Genomic DNA, 20,947 nt, shown 5'->3' with positions numbered 1-20,947 from the left:
GGCGGTGGATCCCACTGACGGTGACGGACGTTTAGGTGAGTAGTACCTGCCGCGTATAAGAGGTGTTTGTGATCATATCTGCATTTCCATCTACCTATACAACATAACATGCACGTACGTATTTTTCGCGACTGTACTCATCCGACCAGACAAGCAGGGTATATAACAACAACTTGCAACATAAACATCGTCTTCATCATTCTCATCTCCCTCGTCCTCACACGACCCACCTATCCCATAATCTCGTTAGCAAACTTACTGCGCGCGCGGATCTTAGGGCCGTAAAAACACAGCACCCAGGGCACAATGGTCAGCAGCGCGCCAATGCCGCCCAGCATGCTGGACGCGCCGCCGAACGTCAGCTGCTTGTACATGCGCGCCGTGATGAGCGGGAAGATGCCGCCGAGCATGTTGCGGCAGAAGCTTTGGGCCGCGAGCGCGGACGAGGCGTAGCGGTGGTAGCAGTCCGCCAAGTAGTTAAACACGGCTTTTGCGGCGTTAGTACTGGTGGTGGTGATAACAAAGAGTGAATGGGTTGGGTTGTGGGGGACCTTACAGAGGTAGATGGAGAAGATTCCTACGGTAGCGAGCCCGATCGCTATGGCAGGTACGATCCAGTGGATGCGGCCCGCGCATGTCCAGCCGAACATGAAGAGCCCGATGGGCATGAGCGCGCTCTCGGCGCATGCAAAGTAGAGCCGGTCCTCGGGCGTGTTGCCCAGCCTGCCCGAGCCGCGCGCCCATTTCTCTTGCACGATGCTCAGCACCGTCGCCAGCGCGGCGAAGATTGACATGGACGCGAAGATGGAGTTGGCCTGCCCGAGCGAGAAGTGGTGGTTCGTCTCGAAGACGAGCGGGATGGCCGCGAGCGTCATGTACAGCACTGCCCAGCTAAAGGCGACCCAGAGCGAGAAGAAGAAGACGACAGGCTCGGTTAGCAGGAGGTGGAAGGGCCGGTATAGCGAGATCCCGATCATGGTGCTGAGACTGGCCCGCTCTTCGTCCGCTTTCACTTTCCATCGGATTCTCTGTGGAATCTTCTTGAGAAGCTCCGTTTCCAGCGGCATGTCGAGGTTGAAGTAGCCGGCCTGTTCACGCGCCTCGTACCACTTGTTCAGCGCGGCAGCCTTGCGGCTCAGCAGGACGCTGCCGCGGGTCTCTTGGAAGCAGATGCACACGACGACCATGAGCGCGCCATCCAAAATTGTTTGCATGTAGAAGATCCAGCGCCATGTCGTCCTCTCGGCGATCCAACCGCAGCAAAGCGGCCCGAGGCCGGTGCCTAGTAGCGCCGCGCCACTGAACATGGCCATGGGCGTGTTGCGGTCCTTCGCATGGTAAATGTCGCTAACCACTCCTCCTACCATTGTTGAAAACGTGCTGCCGCCGACACCGGCAAAGAAGCGCGCAGCCAACATGCCGCCGTAACTCTGCGTCACGGCACAGCACAGCTGGCAGATGACGAAGAGGATTCCGCAGGTCAGGAACACCGGCTTGCGTCCCTGGATCTCGGAGAAGGGCGCTAGAACCATGGGCGCAACCGCGAAGCCGCATGTGAAGATCGTGATGCCGACCAGGGCTGCAACATTGCTGACGTGCCAAGCGTCCGTCATCTGACCAACGCCCGGACTATACGACCCGGCGGTGAAAGCAGTCATGGCTGTAGCGGCACACGAGAGCCAGAGGATTATCGATTTGCGCTTGTGGGACCATTCGAACGGGTTCTGGTACTTCTTGAGGTTCGGGCATTCTGGCGGGGCCGGCGCGCCTTCGCACGGAGGGTCGAGGGTCGAAGGATGCGGCAGTTCCGTTTCGAAGGTCAAATAGTGGTAGGCAATCGGGTTGCTATCGCTCTCAGAGTCGGATTTCGACTGTGCGGATGCTCTGTCAAAGTCCTTCTCCACGTCTGCGGGGCGAAGAGGGTTGGGTCTTATTTCCGTCTCATTCCCGGAGTCGATAACGAAAGATGACGAACGGGGCAGCTCGATCTCGGCGTCCATTGCGGGGAAGTTTGCGCCAGCACCAGGCGGCACTGCGAGACAATGGACAGGAATTGGGTTGAAAGAAGATGAGACAGGAAGGAGAGAAGGCTGCAAGTAAGAAACGGTGAAGACGGCGAGATAGGTACCATGTTAAAGGCAAAACGACAGAGGGGACGAAAACAGACCCACCGCCATCTCCGCTAGCGGAAGCACAGGGATTAGTTATTCCCATCCAAACCGCGTAGACGGTTGATCTACCGCCTTGTTGCCGTGCTGACCATGTCGACCCGACACCAGCGAAGTCTGCGCGCATAACCGAGGACCGGGAAGATCTGGCGGCTTTGACTGGTCTGCGTGGGCGGGAGTGTCTCGGACACAGCAGTGACCGGTAGTTGGGGTCAGGAACGGATCCGGGGAACAGAAGCGCAGTTTAAGTTGACTTCACGTCGCCGTAGCCCTAGGTATGTTGCCATGGCTCTCTACCTACCTTTGACCCGGAGGAGATGGCGGGCATGTCCAGGACGACGATGCGAGAGCTGGCTGCAGAGCAAAATAGTCGACGCTTCCACAGGCCAGCTTGGCAATCCTTCGCGCTCGCCAGCAACCAAGCGGATGGCGAATTCATAAGCTACGCGTTACGGATAGGTGCGGCACAGGGCGGGCGTGTTAGCGTCAGCATGGTGTCAAGATGATTGGGCTCGCAGCTCGCCATGGTGGGGGATAACGAGCACGTCATAAGCACCAATCCCAATATACAGCCTGACTAAGACGAATTTAGCATCATACCACAAGAACCATTGCCCCGCCGCCGCATTCCCCGCTCATACAAATAACCCCGCCATCTCACTCCCACAACTTCCCACCACAATACATACCTACTCTCTCTCTCTCCAATCCAAACCTCCATACACATCCAACCAGCCAAAATGTCCACCGAACAGCGCCCAGAGCCCCTCCGTCTCGGCAGCACTGCCCCCAACTTCAAGGCCGACACCACAACCGGCCCCATTGACTTCCACGACTTCATTGGCGACAAATGGGTCATCCTCTTCTCTCACCCCGAGGACTACACTCCCGTCTGCACCACCGAGCTCGGCGCCTTCGCCAAGCTCGAGCCTGAGTTCACCAAGCGTGGCGTCAAGCTCATTGGCTTGTCCGCCAACACGGTCGACTCGCACGGTGGCTGGATCAAGGACATTGATGAGGTTTCGGGTAGCAACCTGAAGTTCCCCATCATTGGCGACAAGGAGCGCAAGGTCGCCTACGCCTACGACATGTAAGTTGCCGCCTTCCAGCCCTCGCTTTCCCCGCTAACAGCTGTAGGCTGGACCACCAGGATGTCACCAACGTGGACGAGAAGGGCATCGCCTTCACCATCCGCTCCGTCTTCATCATCGACCCCAAGAAGACGATCCGCACCATCCTCTCCTACCCTGCCTCGACCGGTCGCAACACGGCCGAGGTGCTTCGCATTGTCGACTCGCTCCAGACCGGCGACAAGAACAAGGTGACGACGCCCATCAACTGGGTGCCCGGGGACGACGTCATCGTCCACCCCACGGTCAAGACGGAGGATGCGCAGAAGATCTACCCCAACCTGCGCATCGTCAAGCCGTACCTGCGTTTCACTCCCCTGCCCAAGGAGCAGACGAGTGCCAACACTCAGTAAACGCGCGCGCGCAAGGCAAACAAACAGGTCGCGCGGATGGCGGCATAAGGCTGGCTAGATGAGGGAAATTGCCGGCGGGCAGCGGGCCGGCGAGACAAGCGGGCGCCCCACGATATACCCAATGAATTGAATGAAAGAAAAGCAAATGCACGACAATAGATGATTGATGAAGTGACAAGGTGTGGCTGTGCCGCGGAAGCAATGCATGATGAATGAACGGCGCTGCAAGCGGCGGTGAGGTCGCCCATTGTTGGCCCGGCCGCCCCTTGCATTTGACCCTCGCGGCGGCTCTCGGCTAGCCTTGCAGGGAGCTGCTCAACCACACTTCCAAGCCCCATCGCCGGCCTGCCGCGAACCTCCCGTGCTTCCCGTCGACTGTCCACACCTGGCATACCCCTCTCAGCCCACGGGAAGAACCCACCGAAGCGACCTGTCTGCCTTTGTCTGCCCCAGTTGCTGCGCGCGCCCCCGCCACCCCGCCCCCGACGACGACGGCGCCGCCCTCCCCCCCTAAGGTAAGGTGCTCTCCCTGTGTTCCATGCAGCCCACACGCCCCCCAGCTCGTATGCGCCATGCACAAAGACACATGAGTCTCGCAGTCGTACAATCGCGGCGGGCCCCTGGCGGTTGGCTGTTGGGTTGACGCTGCTGGCCGAGACCGAGTTCACTGCAGAGAGAGCTGGCAGCGATCAAAAAGGCGTGAAGATGCAGCAACAACAACAACAACAGAGCATTCGCGTTTTTTCCCTCCCTATTGTCGACTTTTGGACCCTGAGCTCAGACGTCGATCTTCGCGCTGACGATGAATCCGCTAGGCCTTCTCGGCTATCCATCGGCCTCAGCGGGCCCCTCGCCGACCTCAGCCAGGCCTCAGCCTGACCACTCGTCAAAGTCGCGCCCGAAGCACATTCCCATAGTGATTCCGCGTTATGTGCCCATAGTACTGCCCGACAGCCCGTGCTACTCCCACGACAGCCCCTCCCGGACTCCGACCAGCGCCTGTCCCAGCGTCGCAGAGTTCCCCTTGCCAGCCAGTCGCAAAACCTCCGTCGACTCTGCTTCCAAGCCGAGGCATGTCGCCATAGTCATTCCATCTTGGGCGCAACCGGTTCAGACTTTTCCCGACTCCCCCGTACGGACCCCTACCGACTCTCTTGCTCCGCACTCGCCACGCGCTACCGCCTCCCCTATCATCATGTCGTCTAGACAGACGCCCAACACTAGCCGCGCCAACACCATGGACTCCAACACCTCTGCGCCCTCACCCTCGCAACTCTACTCAGACTCTTTCAGGAATCCGTCCATCTCCAGGAGCGTCAACAGCAGCAGCACCAGCTTGTCTAGGATGGGGCGCGAACATGATGATGCACCTACCAGCGCCGGCACGGTGCGCACACCCGCAACCTCCATCACGACGCCTTCAATCTCGCAACCAACGACTGCAGGCTTAGGCACGCCAGCAGCGCAATCCACTTCCGGCCTCTCAGGCCTAGTATGTAATGTACACCGGACCACAGGCCGGGAACCCCATCCATTAGTAGGAGCAACCACCACCATCCTTGGCGACAAACTCTACGTTTTCGGAGGACGGCGCTTATCCCGGACCCGTCCTCAACTTACCAACGATCTTTATGAGCTGGATCTCGTTAGCCGGCACTGGACCAAATTGGACATGAAGGGCGATGTTCCTCCACCCCGTTATTTCCACAGCGTCTGCGCATTGGGCGACACTAAGCTCGTATGCTACGGTGGCATGTCTCCTGCGATATTGCCAAACGGCCAACCGGCAGCGCCGAACCAACAGGTCAACCCTCAAGATCCGCAGCCCGAGGTCGTCGTAATGTCTGATATCCACATTTTCGATGTAAACACCCGGATTTGGATGAATGTTCCCACGCCCGACTCTCCACAAGGTCGTTACGCACACTGCGCAGCAATTCTACCATCATCGGCCGTTTTTTCCTCGGCAAACGCGACGCATTCCGCCATTCACCACAACCCTGCATCTGCGCACCAGCCTAACCAAGGATCGATAGGTGTCTCACTGGACGGCGCCGGCGGCGCAGAAATGGTGGTTGTTGGTGGACAAGATAGTGCAAACCACTACATTGAACAGGTCAGCGTGTTCAATCTCAGGAGCCTCAAATGGACGGCCACCAACTCTCTGGGCAGGAGCTGCGGCGCATATCGCAGCGTGATTGCTCCATTGACCTCGATGCCTGCCTCGCAAATAGGAGCAGGTGGAAGCAAAGATGATCCCGGAGCAGATGAGCAGGACCCGGAAAGCGCCAGCAAGGGATCATCCATGTTGATTTATTCAAACTACAACTTCCTGGACGTCAAGCTGGAACTGCAGGTTCGGTTACCGGACGGCACGCTGACAGAGAAGCCGATGGGTGGCACGTTCACGCCACCTGGACTGCGCTTCCCCAATGGCGGCATCATAGCCAATCACTTTGTCGTAAGTGGTACTTTCTTGACGTCTTCGAAACAGGAATACGCACTGTGGGCGCTTGACTTGCGCAACCTCACCTGGAGCCGCATCGACGCTGGCGGAAGCATTTTCAGCCAAGGAAGCTGGAACCGCGGTGTTCTTTGGGGCAGGCGCAACACATTCGTGATTCTCGGAAACAGAAAGAGAAGCTTGGTGGAAGACTACAATCATCGCCGCATCAACTTCTCAAACATTTGCATGGTCGAGCTTGAGGCTTTTGGCCTGTACGATAACCCTCGACGCACGGCACCGACTTCCGGCTACATTTCCGTCAGCTCTGCCCTCCAGCAGAACCAGGCAGACTTGTCCACCGCAGGAGGCCGACACTTTGGTTCGGCAGCAGAAGAGCTGGGTCAAATGGCGCTAAATCTCCGGGAGATGGCAGACATGGAATTCCTGGCCGTAGGCGGAGAAAGGATTCCCGTAAATTCTCATCTTGTGGCGCGGCGCTGGGGGCCGTACTTTAACCAGCTTTTGAGAGATGGAACGTGGGGTGCTGAAGGCAACTCGGACGCGGCGACTCTGCGTCCGTTCTCGTCACACCCAAGCAGGAATTCTAGCATCACCATCACGCCGTCGATCCGCACCACGTATACTGCCACTCCCAGCAATGCCAGCACAGCAGCAACGGTCACACCCTTCGACCCGCCGGACGCCAACTCGCCCACTCCCACCTCGCGACCGCGCACTTTGTATCTACCGCACACGCACCTGACACTGCAAGCACTAGCGCACTACCTCTACACGTCGACGCTACCAGCCCCGAACTCCACGCTCTGCACGCCGCAGATCCTGTGCTCGCTCCTGCAGCTCGCACGGCCCTACCGCGTGAACGGCCTCCTGGAAGCCGTCATCGAGCGGCTGCACATGCTCCTCGACGGACGCAACACGGCCGCCATCTTCAACGCCGCGGCAATGGCCGCGGGCGGCGGCGACGCAATCACGTTCTTCAACGGGCAGACGGCAGGCCTGCCGGGGGCGGAGCGCGACGGCGCGCCCGGCTCGCTCAACGCGCTGCACCTGCAGCAATCGGGCCCTGTGGGGCGCAAGCAGAGCACGGCTGGTATTGTGCCGAGTAGCAGTAGCACGAGCCTGGCGTCATCGGCGCTGGGCCTGAACGCCATGGGCGGGATGAGCCGCAGCGGGAGCGTGGCGGGGTTGCCGGGCATGGGGCCGGATCCTTCGATGCTGTCGGCGATGGATGAGGGCTTGAAGAGCTTGCGCGTCAACACGGATCTTGCGGGTAATGGGAACAGGGATGACGACCAGATGAGCAGTGCCAGCACCGAGACGTCGAGTAGCGAGTTGGGCTCGGCGACGGGTATGGGTGGCGATAGGGAGGTTTGGGGTGGTGAAGTGAGTGCGGTTGTGGGGCTGCAGAAGCGGGGGTTGAGGGGGCTGATGGAGGGGAGGAGGATCAGGGAGATGGGGAGGGGTGGCGAGGAGGGCGGCAGAGTGGGCTTGGGTATTGCGGGTTAGGTGTGCTGTTACTTGCGCGGCGTGTGGGGGGTTATTAGAGGAAGAGAAGGGGAAAGAGAAAGAGGAGGCCAGTCAGTCGGGACAGGTCAGGTCAGGACATATCCGCTTCGTTACTTTTTATTCGTTGTCGCTTCGCTTCGCTTCAGATATCTGCCATTGGTTTTTTCCCGCGTTCTACTCTGTCATTGTTCCTAGCTGTCACTCTTCCTCAGTCAATCGGTTGTTGGTTGGTTGGTCGGTTGGTCGGTTGGTCGGTCGGGACATGATGAAAACCAGGCGCTGTATCCGGTTCCGCATTAGGTTGTCTGTTTATTGTCGCGGCCAAGGCCGAAGTTTTCACAAGTCACAGTTGCAGTTGCAGTTACAGTTACATTTTGCATGCTTCGCCCGGTATGCGTACCTGACGAGCGTGGCACTGTTATGCGGGGTTGTTTTTGTCCCTGGCCCTGGCGTGTTGTAAGGTTGAAATTGAGGTTGCAGTGAAATAGGGGGCGCGCCGGCATCTACTACGTATAATATCTGATGACGGTCGTCTGGGTGCGCGGTGGTTACTGGGTATGAGGATTTCCTTGCTAGGACCTTCCTGAACCTTTGCCCGATGGTCGTGGAAATCCTGCTCGATACCTACTTCGTGCAGGCGTTGAGGGCTTACAACCCTTATCATCTACGTACGACATGGAACGCCGGGCCCAGTCAGATGCGCTTGCGGGAGGCTCCTCGACTTACTTGCGCCTGCCTGTCGGCAGCGACATGCACTTATGGTGACATGCACTTACGGTAAGCATCACCATCCCTTGCTAACAACGATCATCGTTACTGACAATGGATGTCTTACAGCTGCACTTCCGACATCGCGATACTGCTCAAGCTCGTTCTCTCGCAGTCCGACCACCGCCATGAACTTGATCACGTGGCCGAAGAACCGGTCGCTCGCGTCATGGACTTATGTAGCGAGCATTGCTTTTTGAGAAGGCGCGCTCGTGTCGGTGTCTGTGCTTGCGCAGGCGGCCTGACGGGCGTGCACCTGCATGCGCCCACGCTGGGCCGCGGTTTTCCGCTGCTGCTTGCGTTGCGTGCTTTCCTTGCGGGTGCTGGGTGGCCTGTGGGCACTAACTAGGTAGGCTGGCGGTGACTTCGCTGCCCGCGGTGGCATTGGAGCTGCTCGGCTGTTGTTGTTGTTGCGTTCTGCTACCTATGTAGGTAGGCTTGTGCCTAGGAGACTTCTGCGTCTGGGACTAACCTACTCTACAAAGTACAAACTGCTCGGTTGAAGCGCTGATGCAGCTATTTTTGTACCGCCAACGCCGTTTCAGAGAAGCGCGTTGATGAGGTTGTTGAATACCATGTACGTGGTATGATGCAGCTCGGGTGACCATTAACATTATATCGCGATGATTATCAGCCTCATATTTGCATGTATATAAGTTGTGCAAACAAATCAACTTTCAAGTTCCAGCTTCAAGTTGGACGATCAAAGGTCTTATGGTCTAGTGGTATGATTCTCGCTTAGGGTTCACCCTGAGTTAATAACTTGCGAGAGGCCCCGCGTTCGAGTCGCGGTAAGACCCTTTCTTTTTGCTTTTTCCCTCTCTTGTCCTCTATTTTCTTGATTGTTGATAATAAACGAACAACAAAGCAAAGTTTGTTTATGCTTTTCGCGATTTTGGGGATGATTGATTGCTATTGTAGTTTTGAGGATTTCCTCAAGGTGGTGATGGTTATTACTACTAATAATAAAGAAACGTTGGAATAGACGCGCTTTGTGGTGACTTTTGGTGGTCAGTTGTGCTGGTGATAGATAGATAAACTGTTAAGCAAGATTGGTCGGCGTGCATGTATTAAGTTAGGGAGTTTATCTAATCTCCATGAAACTGTGCTTTGTAGTGATAGGAGCCTCTATTTTGTTTTAGTAGAACCGCTCCTCATCTGGACGATGGACAAACGGTTGGAAATAGTCGAATGCGCGCGTAGAATGACGGCGAAGCCGTGTTGTTCAACCTCTTCAGTGAAAATTCATGCAGGTACACCCGTAACTCTAGCCCTGACAGCGCCGGAGCCTTCCTTAGGAAACGCAAAGCCTCGTGTATGGTACACTTCGATATCCTGCTTTCTTGTTTCAAACAGGTCCATATCGAGGCTAGTCGCGATTCTCGCGATGCCGATGTACAGCGTGGAGTATGCCAGACTGAGATAAGGTCAGCTACAGTTCTGTGATGTAGGGGCATTGGATAAATGAAAAGGAAATAGGAAATGGGTCTTTTGACGGTGCTAGAAAAAAGGTGTTCGTACTTTATACCAAGACAGGCCCTGCTTCCTTTCGTGAAGCTGACCATGTACTTGTCGAGATTGAAGCCTTCTTCTGCAGCTCTAACCCAACGATCGGGGTCAAACTGCGAAGGGTTCGGGAAGATGGACGCATCGTTGTTGATGAGGTAGGTTGACTGGCTGATGGGGGTCTATGTCGAGTTAGCAAGACGAAAAAAGCTCGTCGATGTATTTCACTTACACCAGGCGGGATCGTGAAATCTTTGTACTGGAGAGCCTCATCGGCTGCTGTTCTCGGGATGCGCACGACCAGGCCGTAAGAGAGTCGAATCGATTCCTGGACAACGCCTCTCTGTGTCATGTCAGCGATTAACTCAATCACCGCGTAAGTGAATGCAAGTATCTTACCATAAACGGCACTGCTTCAAGCTCAGCGGTGGTCCACTCATGGCCGGCCGGCTTGCCCTGTGCCTTGAGCTCCTCTCGTAATTTCTGCAGGTGCGTCTTGTTGTTCAGCAGATGGAACAAGCAAACGGCGAGCGTCCTTGCAGTGGTATCAATTCCAGCAAAAATAATAGTTTCGCCCTCGTCCGCTAAGCGGTCGATCTTCTTCTCCTCGGCGGGGATGCTGGGGTCTGCCAGAGCACTGACAATGACAGATTTGGTCTTGGACTTGGATTCTGCGGCCTTGGACTCGCGCTCGGTATTGATGGTTTTCAGGATTCTTTCCTTGTTGGCATTGCGGGCTGCAATGACGAGGCAGAAGTTGGGGTTGATCAGGCGGAGGATGGGGAACGGAAGGCGTTTGAACGTGGTTGCGGGGATGGGCAGGAACCGCGTTATGTGGTAGAAGTCAAGCAAAGCTGTGAGGGCGTCTTTCAGACCGTACTTGAAGTCCTTGCTGTTCACGTAATCTGAATGCGACCCGTAGAAGTGGTAGGTGACGAGGTCGGCTGTGAATGCCGAGAAGGCAGACGTCAGGTCGACAACCGTTTCTTGAGCCATTGACTCTTTGAGACGTGCGCACAGTGAATCGAGCCTCTCGTGAATGAACGGCTCAAGACCGACAATTGCCCGCTTCGAAAAGTATGGATTTATAATGGCTCGACGCTTGCGGTGGAGGTCATGCTCGATCGTGGCGATGGTAGAATGCGGGAAAGTATATCCTGAGACGGCTGAAGGCTCTTTGTTGGTACGCCGGCTGCCTCCAGCATAGACTGTGGAATAGTACTCGGGATCGTGTATGTGTAGTGACTTGGAATTGATGCGAACAATAGGACCTTGAATGATTGGTCAGTCTTGTGGACGAATGTCAAAGAAACACAAACATAGCATCTTACCATATTTCTGATGCATCTTCTCTATTTCCCAGAGATAAGTGCCATCTTTGATAACATCATAGTAAAACTCATAAAAGGACCCAACAGCTGCCAGCTTTGGTCCAGGAAATCTCCGTAACGGATGAAAGAAGAGGTCGTAAACGCATCGAACAACAAAACATGCTGTCAAAGCCAAAAGACCCGAGCCAATGGCAGAGAGAGTTGAAGCGTCTTCCCCCAAAGCGAGGCCGAGCATCTTTGCACTGTGAAAAATGAAACAAATCCGCTCAACTGTGAAACAGAGACAATTCAAGAGAAAACGGACGAAAGGGGGGGGGGAGGTTCTCTTCAGTGAATGTCAGTCTTCAGCTACTATGATATGAGCTCACCTATAAGCTGTCTGTCACTTCCGTCTTCCCGGCGTGCCGCAAGGCAGAAGAGTCCCAATCCTCCACGGCCAAACAAATGCCTCACCGGTATACCGATAACACAGCCCGTCATGGTCCACGCAACAAAGCTGACTTCCCCCACCCGTCTTAAGCGGCGAGGCCAGGCTTCCCGCTCCTACTATAGATTATGGCCCACAGTGTCTCACCACAATCCTGTACTACTTATGCCCCGCAGTGGGAGGGCCCGGTTGGGCAACAAACAAACAAAAAAGACCCCCATGTCCATACAATACCCTGTCTATTCGCTGGTAGAGGTGGAACCCTTGCCGTGGGTAAGATGTTGTTCAGGGAATATTTCCTATTGGCCAAACCGCTATTGTCCCTGCTTATCGCTGTTTCCGAGATCTGGTTGCCCCTAGAACCCGGGTGTCGGACATGAGGGGATGGTGTAAGCGGTTTCCAAAAGAAGCAATTCCCCAGAATTAGCACAGACCATATCCGCCCCCAACCGTTACTCGCCTAAAGGACGCGAATGAAGGATTCTCACCCTGACCACAGTAGTGCATCTCCGCTGCACTTAGACCCTGTTTGCTTTTCCGACCCTGTCTGCTCCAAGGAGTGCGTGCCTGACTCTACGTAATTCCCGCTTTGCCGAAACCATCCACAACCCACCCTGCATATGTGGGTCTAAAGCTTGTGTCAAGAGGCGTAAGCTTGGCTTAGCTTACGTTTACCTCTAGTCAGCTCAGAATTTATTGGCCAATCAAGCATAAGTGAACCCAGTGTCTAGACCACCTACTAAACATAAAAGATCGTATGCGACTGTACCAGCAAGTGGAGCATCTACTATCACGGAAATGAGGTTCATGCCCAGGACACTGCCCCACGAATCCTGTCGGTCGTATTGAGTTGATGCCTTCGGGATCATTGCTTGTCTAACGCTGATTAGATTATCTCCATCACTTTTCCTTTGCCTTCGGTTGGATTCTCCGCAAATTACCTAGTTTTGACAGTGGATTGAGGGGGCTATGGGGGGGGCCTTCTTTTTGGCTCCGAGAGCCAAGGGTTCATTGTGCGCCTTGCTATCATGAGGGGCGTTGATTCGAGCCAGGCCCTTCGGTGTCCTGAACCGACATTCTAGTCAATGCAACAGTGAAGGTAGCCTGGGACAGAAGACCTGGCGATCAGTTTGGAGGCCGCAAAGACAGCTGGGTACATCTCTGGAGCTCAAAGTACTTAAAGGGCTCTCGTAGCTATGCCCTCTTGTCTATCAGCACTTCTTTCTTGTTCATCTCCATCTCTTTACTGTTCTCAATATACCCACCATGACCACTCCCAACTTCCCGACGGACCAGTTCTGCCGCTCCATGGTGCGATTCCTCGATGCTCTCGAGTACGAGGACGACAACCTGACCCATGCTGAGCGTGTTGAGGGACTTCGATACGTGCACTCCAGAACGGTGGCATACTTCAACCAGCCACTGCCGCGGGAGACTCTGAAGGGTGTCAATCCCGCCAGGATTACCGCGGTATCACGAACGATCCCACATTTCGTCGTGTACTGCTGGTCCAAAGTCCCCAAGGATGTCCAGGTCGACATCAGCATCTTCCTGGCCATCATCAACGTCCTCGACGATGAGATCAACACTGATCCCAACACGGTGATGAGCTCCTTCTGGGGCGACTTGTTTCAGGGCAAACAACAGAAGCATCCTTTCTGGGTCCTGATGAGCGAGCACCTGCCCCGCTTGCTCAGCCACTACGGCTCCTTCTGCTCCTTCAACATCATGCGCTGCACCTTCGACTACTTCGAGGGCTGCTGGATCGAGCAGCACAACTTCCAGGGCTACCCTGGCTCCGACAACTACCCTCTCTTCCTACGCCGCCTGAACTGCCTGGGTGGCGCAGTCGCCGGCACCATTTTCCCGGCCGCGGAGTTCGACGACCAGCACCTCTTCAAGGAGCTTGCGTGCATCATGGCTCAGATCGACGGCCCGGTCGCCTTCGTCAACGACCTCTTTTCTTTCTACAAGGAATTCGATCTCGACGAGGCCAACCTTGTCTCGAACTGGTGCACCGTCGACGGCATAAGCATAGAGCACGCCTTGGACCGCCTGACTGATGACACCATCCAGGCTTGCGTCCGCATCTTGGACATCTTCAAGGAGAAGGACCCGAAGGTTCTGGCTACCGTTCGTGCTTTCATCCATGGCTACGTTACATGGCATTTCTGCGAGCTGAGGTACCGTCTGCGCGAGATCTACGACAACGCTGGCAATGGCCCTGTGGGGGCGAAGTTCCGCCAGTATTTCGAAAAGGCTTTGGATGTGGGTTGGGTGAACTTGAATGAATGGGTTTTGCCGCCGAAGGGCCACAAATTGAACGGATCGGATGGGACCCAACTCCATGGCTCCATGATCCAGGCCACCAGCTCTAAGCTGAACGCGTTCAAAATGGGTTTTCAGGTTACCGAACTTCAAGTGAATGGATACTAAGGCCCTTCAGTCACAATTGGTCAGCTGGCTCTTGATAGACTTTTCCCGTTTTCCTTGTTCCGAGATATGATACATACTTCGTAGATTCCTCAACTCAGTTTTTCTTATAGGTTGCAGTGCAGACTTCGGCTCACCTTACTCTAAAAGTGAATGTCCCGTCTTACGTTACAAAGCAGTTTCTTTTTCTTCTTCTTCTGAGTAGCTAACGTCCGTCACCATCAAGGGAATTTCATCGCCTTGCGAGGTAATAATGCTTGTGCGGAGTGGGAAAAGAAATCCAGTCAAAATACTTGTAGACGTGTGTACTCTAAGAACCTTTCAGCCATATCCAGGACTTCGGCTTGCAGCTAGGCAAAGAGTATTCCGTGGGGACTGCTTATATCATTTCTCGTCTCGCTTCACGGTGACGGACTTTACAGCGCTGTGTCTCACCTTCGTAAGTCCCACACGCCCCAATCACAGACAACGGCCCTAATAACTCCTCGGAACTCGGGTTTGAACGAGATGTCTCATCCTTCCAGAATGCTAAGCCGCGTGTCGATCGATACCCAGTATGTATGGTATGTAAGCTTCTGACGGCAGATCGGGTTCGTTGCGAGTCTGCGACTGGTGGTGTTAATTTGCGATTGGCCGCGTCGTGTCAGCGACACAAAGCTGGAGCGAAGGCGATGACCGTTGTCGGCCTGAAATGCGATCGCACAGATCTCTTGTCGTGTGTCGATCTTGGCCCGTAAAGTGCCGCTAGCCGTGGTGGCGGGTGGGCGGCCGGTAGGCTGGCGGGCCGCGTCGGCACTAACACAGATTGGGAAAATGGTCCTCTGGGGTCAACGTCGATTCTTGCCGGTAGGGGTATGTACAGCTCGAGGCAACCGCATCCTTCACCCCACAGCGGCTCACATCTAGCATGTCGCCCCTATTTCCGTGCTTGGCCAGAACTGGTGGTCAAGGACATTCCCGTCCCGTGGAATCCATCATCATGCATCACTGTCTCGTAGCGAGGTGGCAGTGAACCGAATTGCATGTGAAAGCGGGTTAATCATGAACTCTGACGTGGCTTCCCTTTTGGTGACGATGCCTAAATTTACTCTCGTTCTAAGGGCAAGAAGACCTAATCATAAACATATCTTTAAATTTAGTATAGTCCCTATTGCGTCAATCGCGTTTCCCTGTATTGATCTGTATAGGTGAATATCATCTGGTTACAACACTTACCTATCTTTAGGCACCGGCAAATCGCCTAATGCTTTCTTGCACATTCAGGCTCCCCACACGTACAGGGACATCCTGTCTCAAGAGACAGACGCGTTTTAATCCGTTGCCCTCAGGAGCGCGCATTGTGACAGGGTGCGAGGTCCATCATCCTTCGACCCACAGCAGCTCCATACCACTTCTACTCACCGAACTCGCGTAATCAATGTCAGTTCCTGAGGTGGGGTATGTAGCTTGCGAGTCACGACCACCAGTCGTCACTTCCTAGAAAACCGCCCCCGCGCTAGATAGTGCTTACCTCCAATCTACGGCATGGTGCAAAAATGTAGTAGCTGCCCCATTTTGCAGCCTACATGACGGAGTAAATGAGCGCGGAAGGTATTGATGGAATGTTCACATAAATTCTGCAATACCTTCATCAACCCGTTAGGCATGCGTTAGACAGCAAGATTTTCTTTACCTTTGAGTTCATTACGTTCTGCGAGATGGCATTCCTCGCGACTCTCCTCCCACCATTGGAGGGTTACGAGAACCTGGTGTTTATATCCGCCGTTCTTGTTTCGGTCGTCATAGTCTACCAAACGTTCTTCGCCATCAGGTATCCAGCAAATCTACCATTGATCGGAGAACCAGCTGGCAAAAGGCGTTTCAGTCTACGTACGCGGCTGAGATACTACTCCGACTGTGCTGCCCTGTACAAGGAAGCATACGACAAGGTACGTAAACCTGTGTCGCAAAGTCTGGCTGTGTCAACGGCATTACTGACTGATTCCAACAATCTAGTTCATTAAAAATGGCAAGTCGGTGCTGCTCCCAGGCCTTGGGTTCCGCGACGACATCATCATGCCTCAAAGTGCCATGCGGTGGGTTCTTTCGCGCCCTGAGAACGAACTCAGCCACGCGGACGCTGTTCTCGAAGTCGTCCAGCTCAAGTACGGGTTGGGCCACGAGAGATATAAGCAGGATCCCTGGCCGGGCATGCTTGTTAAAACGGAGATCAACTCGATGTTGGAGAATGTCTGCGCTGAGCTGAATGATGAATTGGCGCACGCTTTCGACAGGTTTCTTGGCAGTGATGTAGAGTCATGGAAGGAGATTGACCTGTTTGCGACCATCAGAATGGTCGTGGCGCAGGCTGCCAGTCGCTTTACTGTCGGTCTTCCTCTCTGTAAGTTCTGTATACCAGGTGATGTGTATTAGACTAAAGCTAATGGAACGCGTTTGCTAGGTCGAAATGAAGAATATCTGTCGGACTGCTGGAAAGTTGTCGATGGAATAGTAATAAACGGCGGCTTGACAGGCGCAAGCCCTCAACCACTACGCCCGTTGGTTGGTCCAATCTTCAGCTGGAACCTCCGCCGCCAGATCGAGAAGATCAAAAGGCATTTTGAACCGATCTACCGCCAGAGACTTCGAGATTTGGGTCGCAGCAATGGAAAAGACCAAGAAAGCCAAGAGCCCAGGGATCTTCTGCAAATGATGCTTCGTTATGCCCAGAAGGAGCGACCCGACGAGCTATACGACTTTGATATCATGACGAAACGCCTCTGTTTCGCCAACTTCGCAGCCGTGCACCAGACGAGCATCCTTGTGACGAACATGCTGCTCAACATCATGGGCTCCAATGCCGAATTCAACACCATGTCGGTCCTCCGAGACGAGGTAACCCGCGTCATCGGAGCCGATGGCCGCGGCGAGTGGACCAAGTACAAGGTCGCACAGATGGTCAAGGCCGACAGTGTGGCGCGCGAGACTCTACGTCTGAACTCATACAGCAACCGTGGGATCTTCCGGAAGGTCATGGTTGATGGCGTCGTGACTGAGGAAGGTATCAAACTCCCCAAGGGATCATTCATCTCGTTCCTGGGCTACCCTCTTCAATATGACCCCGAGAACTACGACAACCCTTTCCGATATGATCCCTTCCGGTTTTCTCGCGCCCGAGAGGCGGCAGCCGATGCCAATGGCAGGCCCGGACTGGGCAATATGAGTTTCGTGTCGACTTCGCCTCAGCACCTGCCGTTTGGGCATGGCAACCATTCCTGCCCCGGACGGTTCCTGGTCGACTTCGAGGTGAAGATGATTATTTCGTATGTTCTTGCGAACTACGAGGTGGAGTTTCCGAAGGAGTATGACGGACAACGTCCGCCTAACAAGTGGGTGGCTGAGGCTTTTGCGCCGCCCCCTGGGGCTAGGATCAGGATCAAGAGGAAGAAGGGTAGCGTGGACTAAGTTGTGCCCATCTTGAGTCTGGCCTCATATCTAGTCATGACTCATCCGAGAGCTATTTCTGTAAAAGTAGAATATGACTCATTGAGCGCGATAGATGTTATAGACTGAGTTTCTTTTCGAGGCGATTGAGATGGACTTGAACATCGTAAGGCTTTCAGTGTGACGTGACAAGTTCCGCGGAAACCTAGTCATGTGGATCGATAAATGGCCTTGAAGCATGCTTTGGAGAGATAGCGCTGGAGCCTTATGTATCAGAAAGGCATTCTTTCAAGGCCTTGTTGAGCTGAGGAGGAAGGAGGCGGCGTTTGAAAGTCCAATAGAGAAGGCGTCTTTGGTCGGATTACGGCCCACGGTCAAGCTCAAGCTCAACACCCTGATCTTCCCGCACAAAGCTTGTTGCATACGCAAGGACAATGGCAAAAGCCAATCAAAAAGGTCGCAATTGCAACGCAACAACCGACGCGAGCGGGAGGCGGTGCGCATTGCGGGGGCCCCACTTAAAGGATCAACACCCCGGTCTAGCCAAAAATTTGACCGCCGACTTCGCGCGCCCGGTGATAAGTGGTGTTATGGAGAAGACCAATTGACTCACAATAATGGTTGACGGGATTAATTAATCACGCTACGCGTTGCCGGTTTTACGGCTAGCGCGCGCTTCGCCCCCAATCCGAGGCTCCGAAACGGTGAAACAACACATGCTGCGGGTGGGTTCTGGTGGCAGGAATCCCGACCCTGCTGACGTTCTGCCGGCCGCGACCGCCGCTGCGTTCCATTTAATATGTCGGGAGGCCTGCCGCTGTTCGCATTGCCATTCTGCTACTCGTCCATCATGCTTGTGCCTGCCCTCCGCGCCAGAGCTCCCGGAGCTATGGCCTCCAGCCGATTGGCGCCATTGAAGCTGAGCCAGGCCTCTACGTCAGTAGACAACAACCACACTCTTGCCTACGGGCCGTGAAGCTGACTCTTCTCTTCTCTCCAGCCGTTTCCTGTCCTCGACGCCCCGCCGCCATGCCGACGAGCAGCTCAACAAGGTCTCCTCCAAGATCACGCAGCCCAAGTCGCAGGGCGCCTCGCAAGCCATGCTATACGCGACTGGCCTGAAAGAAGAGGACATGGCCAAGCCGCAGGTCGGCATCTCGTCCGTGTGGTTCGAGGGCAACCCGTGCAACAAACACCTGATCGACCTGTCGGCGGTGGTGCGCGAGTCGGTGGACAGGGCCGGCCTGGTGCCCATGCGCTTCAACTCGATTGGCGTGTCGGATGGTATCAGCATGGGCACGAGTGGCATGCGCTACAGTCTGCAGAGCCGTGAGATCATTGCCGATGGCATTGAGACGGTCATGAACGGCCAGTGGTATGACGCCAACATCTCGCTGCCCGGCTGCGACAAGAACATGCCCGGCGTCCTCATGGCCATGGGCCGCGTCAACCGTCCTAGTATCATGGTCTACGGCGGCAGTATCAAGCCTGGCTGCAGCGCCAGCGGCCAGCCTCTCGACCTGGTCAGCGCGTTCCAGTCATACGGCCAGTACATCACAGGCCAGATCGACGAGAAGCAGCGTTTTGATATCATCCGCAACGCGTGCCCCGGCAGCGGTGCCTGCGGTGGTATGTACACGGCGAACACGATGGCCACTGCGATCGAGACGCTCGGTATGACAGTTCCTGGAAGCAGCAGCACGCCGGCGGTGGACCCCAAGAAGGTGCAGGAGTGCGAGAACATTGGCGAGGTGATCAAGAACCTGCTCAAGGAAGACATCCGGCCCAAGGACATCATGACGCGGCAAGCGTTCGAGAACGCCATGATCGTGGTCACTATCTTGGGTGGTAGTACCAACGCTGTGCTGCACTTGATTGCCGTCGCCGATGCCGTCGGCATCAAGCTGACCATTGATGATTTCCAGGCTGTGTCAGACAAGACGCCGTTCCTGGCCGATCTGAAGCCGTCTGGAAAGTACGTCATGCACGACCTGTACAAGGCCGGTGGCACACCAGCGCTGCTGAAGTTCCTCCTTAAAGAGGGTCTGATTGACGGTTCCGGCACCACGGTCACGGGCAAGACGATGAAGGAGAACGTCACCTCGTGGCCTGATTTTGATCCCAAACAGCCGATTATCCGTCCCCTAAGCAACCCTATTAAGCCTTCCGGTCACCTCCAGATCCTCCGCGGATCATTAGCTCCCGGTGGCTCCGTCGGCAAGATTACTGGCAAGGAGGGCCTGAGGTTTGAGGGTACGGCCAAGTGCTACGACTACGAGGATGGCTTGATCGAGGCGCTCGAACGCGGCGAAATCAAGAAGGGCGAGAAGACCGTCGTCATCATTCGGTACGAGGGACCCAAGGGCGGTCCCGGCATGCCCGAAATGCTCAAGCCCAGTGCCGCCATCATGGGTGCCGGCCTGGGTCAGGACGTCGCGCTGCTCACTGACGGGCGGTTTTCCGGCGGAAGCCACGGTTTCCTGATCGGGCACATTGTGCCGGAAGCTACGGAGGGCGGCCCGATCGCCCTGGCCAAGGACGGCGACAGAATCGTCATTGATGCGGAGAAGAAGATTGTGGATCTGGAGATCTCGCCCGGAGAGCTGGAAAAGAGGAGGAGAGCCTGGACGCCGCCTGAGCCGAGGTACAAGAAGGGCACGTTGAAGAAGTATGCCAGCTTGGTGAGCGATGCGAGCCATGGATGTGTGACGGATGGTCCGATCTAGATGCTCCTTGTAAGAGTCTGAAAGTATGAGAATGGGGTGGCTGTTGAGGTCTCAAGCTTTGTTCGCCTTGAGGGTGAACGGGAATGGTTAGAAAAAAACAGCTGTTCTTCATGCTGTGGGTTGTAGCGTTGAATAAGCGGGACGGCGCAAAAAATGAACTTTCTTTTTTCTCGTATTTGATCTGCGTTATGTCGGTGGTAGTCTTCACACGGGGAGGTTGACGAAGAGCGCCGGGTCCTCTTTATCTCTGAACATCATCAGCGGGCGAAGGAGAAGATCAAGCGAGATGTAGTCAGAATTCCGCGTGGTCATAACGAAAACGTGGTTTACATCTGGACGTCGTGTCTATGCCGTGACAAGGAATGATATAGAAAAGATGCTTGAGCTCTGACTGAGCTCTGGTTGAATCCTTGTTGACCCAGTCTTGTCCGCCTTCAGCGTAAGATTGAGAAGATACTCAGACCTATGGCAGATAGTCCATGTCGGCCAGACGGATGTTCCTCATGGCCTGGTGAGGTAGCCTCCAGTGTGCGTCTGCGAGGATACTTAGACCTACGGTATATAGTTTTTACCGGCTAGATAGAAATGTTTTATGGCCCGGTGTGGTGACCCTCTGCGTACGGTTTCGAAGGTACTCAAGCCTACGGCAGACATTTCAAGTCGGCCGAACGGAGAGTACTCATGGCCTGTCGTGACAGGATCCTGTATC

At 55.0% G+C, this 20,947-nt stretch overlaps 7 protein-coding genes and 1 non-coding gene across 8 annotated transcripts; 6 read left to right on the top strand and 2 right to left on the bottom strand.

Annotated features, from left to right (window-relative positions):
* Positions 1 to 71: 71 nt before the first annotated feature.
* K452DRAFT_251723 (uncharacterized protein) lies at positions 72 to 2,242 on the bottom strand. Its single transcript, XM_033538228.1, has 2 exons — positions 557 to 2,242; positions 72 to 487 (listed from the first exon to the last, which is right to left on the bottom strand). The coding sequence occupies exons 1-2, from the start codon at positions 1,998 to 2,000 to the stop codon at positions 231 to 233; spliced, it is 1,701 nt and encodes a 566-aa protein (XP_033396634.1). The 5' UTR covers positions 2,001 to 2,242; the 3' UTR covers positions 72 to 230.
* A 576-nt stretch (positions 2,243 to 2,818) lies between these two features.
* K452DRAFT_351635 (uncharacterized protein) lies at positions 2,819 to 7,624 on the top strand (the record flags this gene model as incomplete). Its single annotated transcript, XM_033545732.1, has 5 exons — positions 2,819 to 3,258; positions 3,306 to 3,634; positions 5,103 to 6,112; positions 6,146 to 7,294; positions 7,361 to 7,624. The coding sequence occupies exons 1-5, from the start codon at positions 2,909 to 2,911 to the stop codon at positions 7,622 to 7,624; spliced, it is 3,102 nt and encodes a 1,033-aa protein (XP_033396633.1). The 5' UTR covers positions 2,819 to 2,908.
* A 299-nt stretch (positions 7,625 to 7,923) lies between these two features.
* K452DRAFT_42845 (uncharacterized protein) lies at positions 7,924 to 8,800 on the top strand. The gene is made up of 2 exons (XM_033546657.1): positions 7,924 to 8,401; positions 8,462 to 8,800. Exons 1-2 carry the CDS (start codon positions 8,223 to 8,225, stop codon positions 8,739 to 8,741), a joined length of 459 nt encoding a protein of 152 aa, XP_033396632.1. The 5' UTR covers positions 7,924 to 8,222; the 3' UTR covers positions 8,742 to 8,800.
* A 300-nt stretch (positions 8,801 to 9,100) lies between these two features.
* K452DRAFT_t96 lies at positions 9,101 to 9,192 on the top strand. Its single transcript has one exon. It is a non-coding gene; the product is annotated as a tRNA-Pro (tRNA).
* Positions 9,193 to 9,637: 445 nt separating this feature from the next.
* Positions 9,638 to 11,464, bottom strand: K452DRAFT_298984 (uncharacterized protein; the record flags this gene model as incomplete). Its single annotated transcript, XM_033542173.1, has 5 exons — positions 9,638 to 9,809; positions 9,914 to 10,080; positions 10,131 to 10,241; positions 10,298 to 11,169; positions 11,230 to 11,464. 5 exons carry the CDS (start codon positions 11,462 to 11,464, stop codon positions 9,638 to 9,640), a joined length of 1,557 nt encoding a protein of 518 aa, XP_033396631.1.
* A 1,298-nt stretch (positions 11,465 to 12,762) lies between these two features.
* K452DRAFT_272633 (uncharacterized protein) lies at positions 12,763 to 14,092 on the top strand (the record flags this gene model as incomplete). Its single annotated transcript, XM_033539099.1, has 1 exon — positions 12,763 to 14,092. Exon 1 carries the CDS (start codon positions 12,923 to 12,925, stop codon positions 14,090 to 14,092), a length of 1,170 nt encoding a protein of 389 aa, XP_033396630.1. The 5' UTR covers positions 12,763 to 12,922.
* Positions 14,093 to 15,786: 1,694 nt separating this feature from the next.
* On the top strand, positions 15,787 to 17,533 carry K452DRAFT_351633 (uncharacterized protein; the record flags this gene model as incomplete). Its single annotated transcript, XM_033545731.1, has 3 exons — positions 15,787 to 16,017; positions 16,085 to 16,469; positions 16,530 to 17,533. The coding sequence occupies 3 exons, from the start codon at positions 15,787 to 15,789 to the stop codon at positions 17,531 to 17,533; spliced, it is 1,620 nt and encodes a 539-aa protein (XP_033396629.1).
* Positions 17,534 to 18,352: 819 nt separating this feature from the next.
* K452DRAFT_272627 (uncharacterized protein) lies at positions 18,353 to 20,591 on the top strand. The gene is made up of 2 exons (XM_033539098.1): positions 18,353 to 18,448; positions 18,513 to 20,591. The coding sequence occupies exons 1-2, from the start codon at positions 18,363 to 18,365 to the stop codon at positions 20,236 to 20,238; spliced, it is 1,812 nt and encodes a 603-aa protein (XP_033396628.1). The 5' UTR covers positions 18,353 to 18,362; the 3' UTR covers positions 20,239 to 20,591.
* The last annotated feature ends 356 nt before the right edge of the window (positions 20,592 to 20,947 follow it).

The sequence above is a fragment of the Aplosporella prunicola genome, assembly GCF_010093885.1.
Source record: "Aplosporella prunicola CBS 121167 unplaced genomic scaffold K452scaffold_15, whole genome shotgun sequence".
Taxonomy (NCBI): Eukaryota; Fungi; Ascomycota; class Dothideomycetes; order Botryosphaeriales; family Aplosporellaceae; genus Aplosporella; species Aplosporella prunicola.
This window is presented reverse-complemented; position numbering and strand designations above follow the sequence as displayed.

Bases quoted from the DNA above. Each gene is read 5' to 3' on its own strand.
- K452DRAFT_272627 (XM_033539098.1), top strand. From the start codon at position 18,363: ATGCTTGTGCCTGCCCTCCGCGCCAGAGCTCCCGGAGCTATGGCCTCC. The intron at 18,449-18,512 runs GTCAGTAGACAA...TCTTCTCTCCAG, and splicing joins AAGCTGAGCCAGGCCTCTAC to CCGTTTCCTGTCCTCGACGC.
- K452DRAFT_42845 (XM_033546657.1), top strand. From the start codon at position 8,223: ATGGTCGTGGAAATCCTGCTCGATACCTACTTCGTGCAGGCGTTGAGG. The intron at 8,402-8,461 runs GTAAGCATCACC...GATGTCTTACAG, and splicing joins TATGGTGACATGCACTTACG to CTGCACTTCCGACATCGCGA.
- K452DRAFT_251723 (XM_033538228.1), bottom strand. From the start codon at position 2,000: ATGGACGCCGAGATCGAGCTGCCCCGTTCGTCATCTTTCGTTATCGAC. The intron at 488-556 runs GTAAGGTCCCCC...ACGCCGCAAAAG, and splicing joins AATCTTCTCCATCTACCTCT to CCGTGTTTAACTACTTGGCG.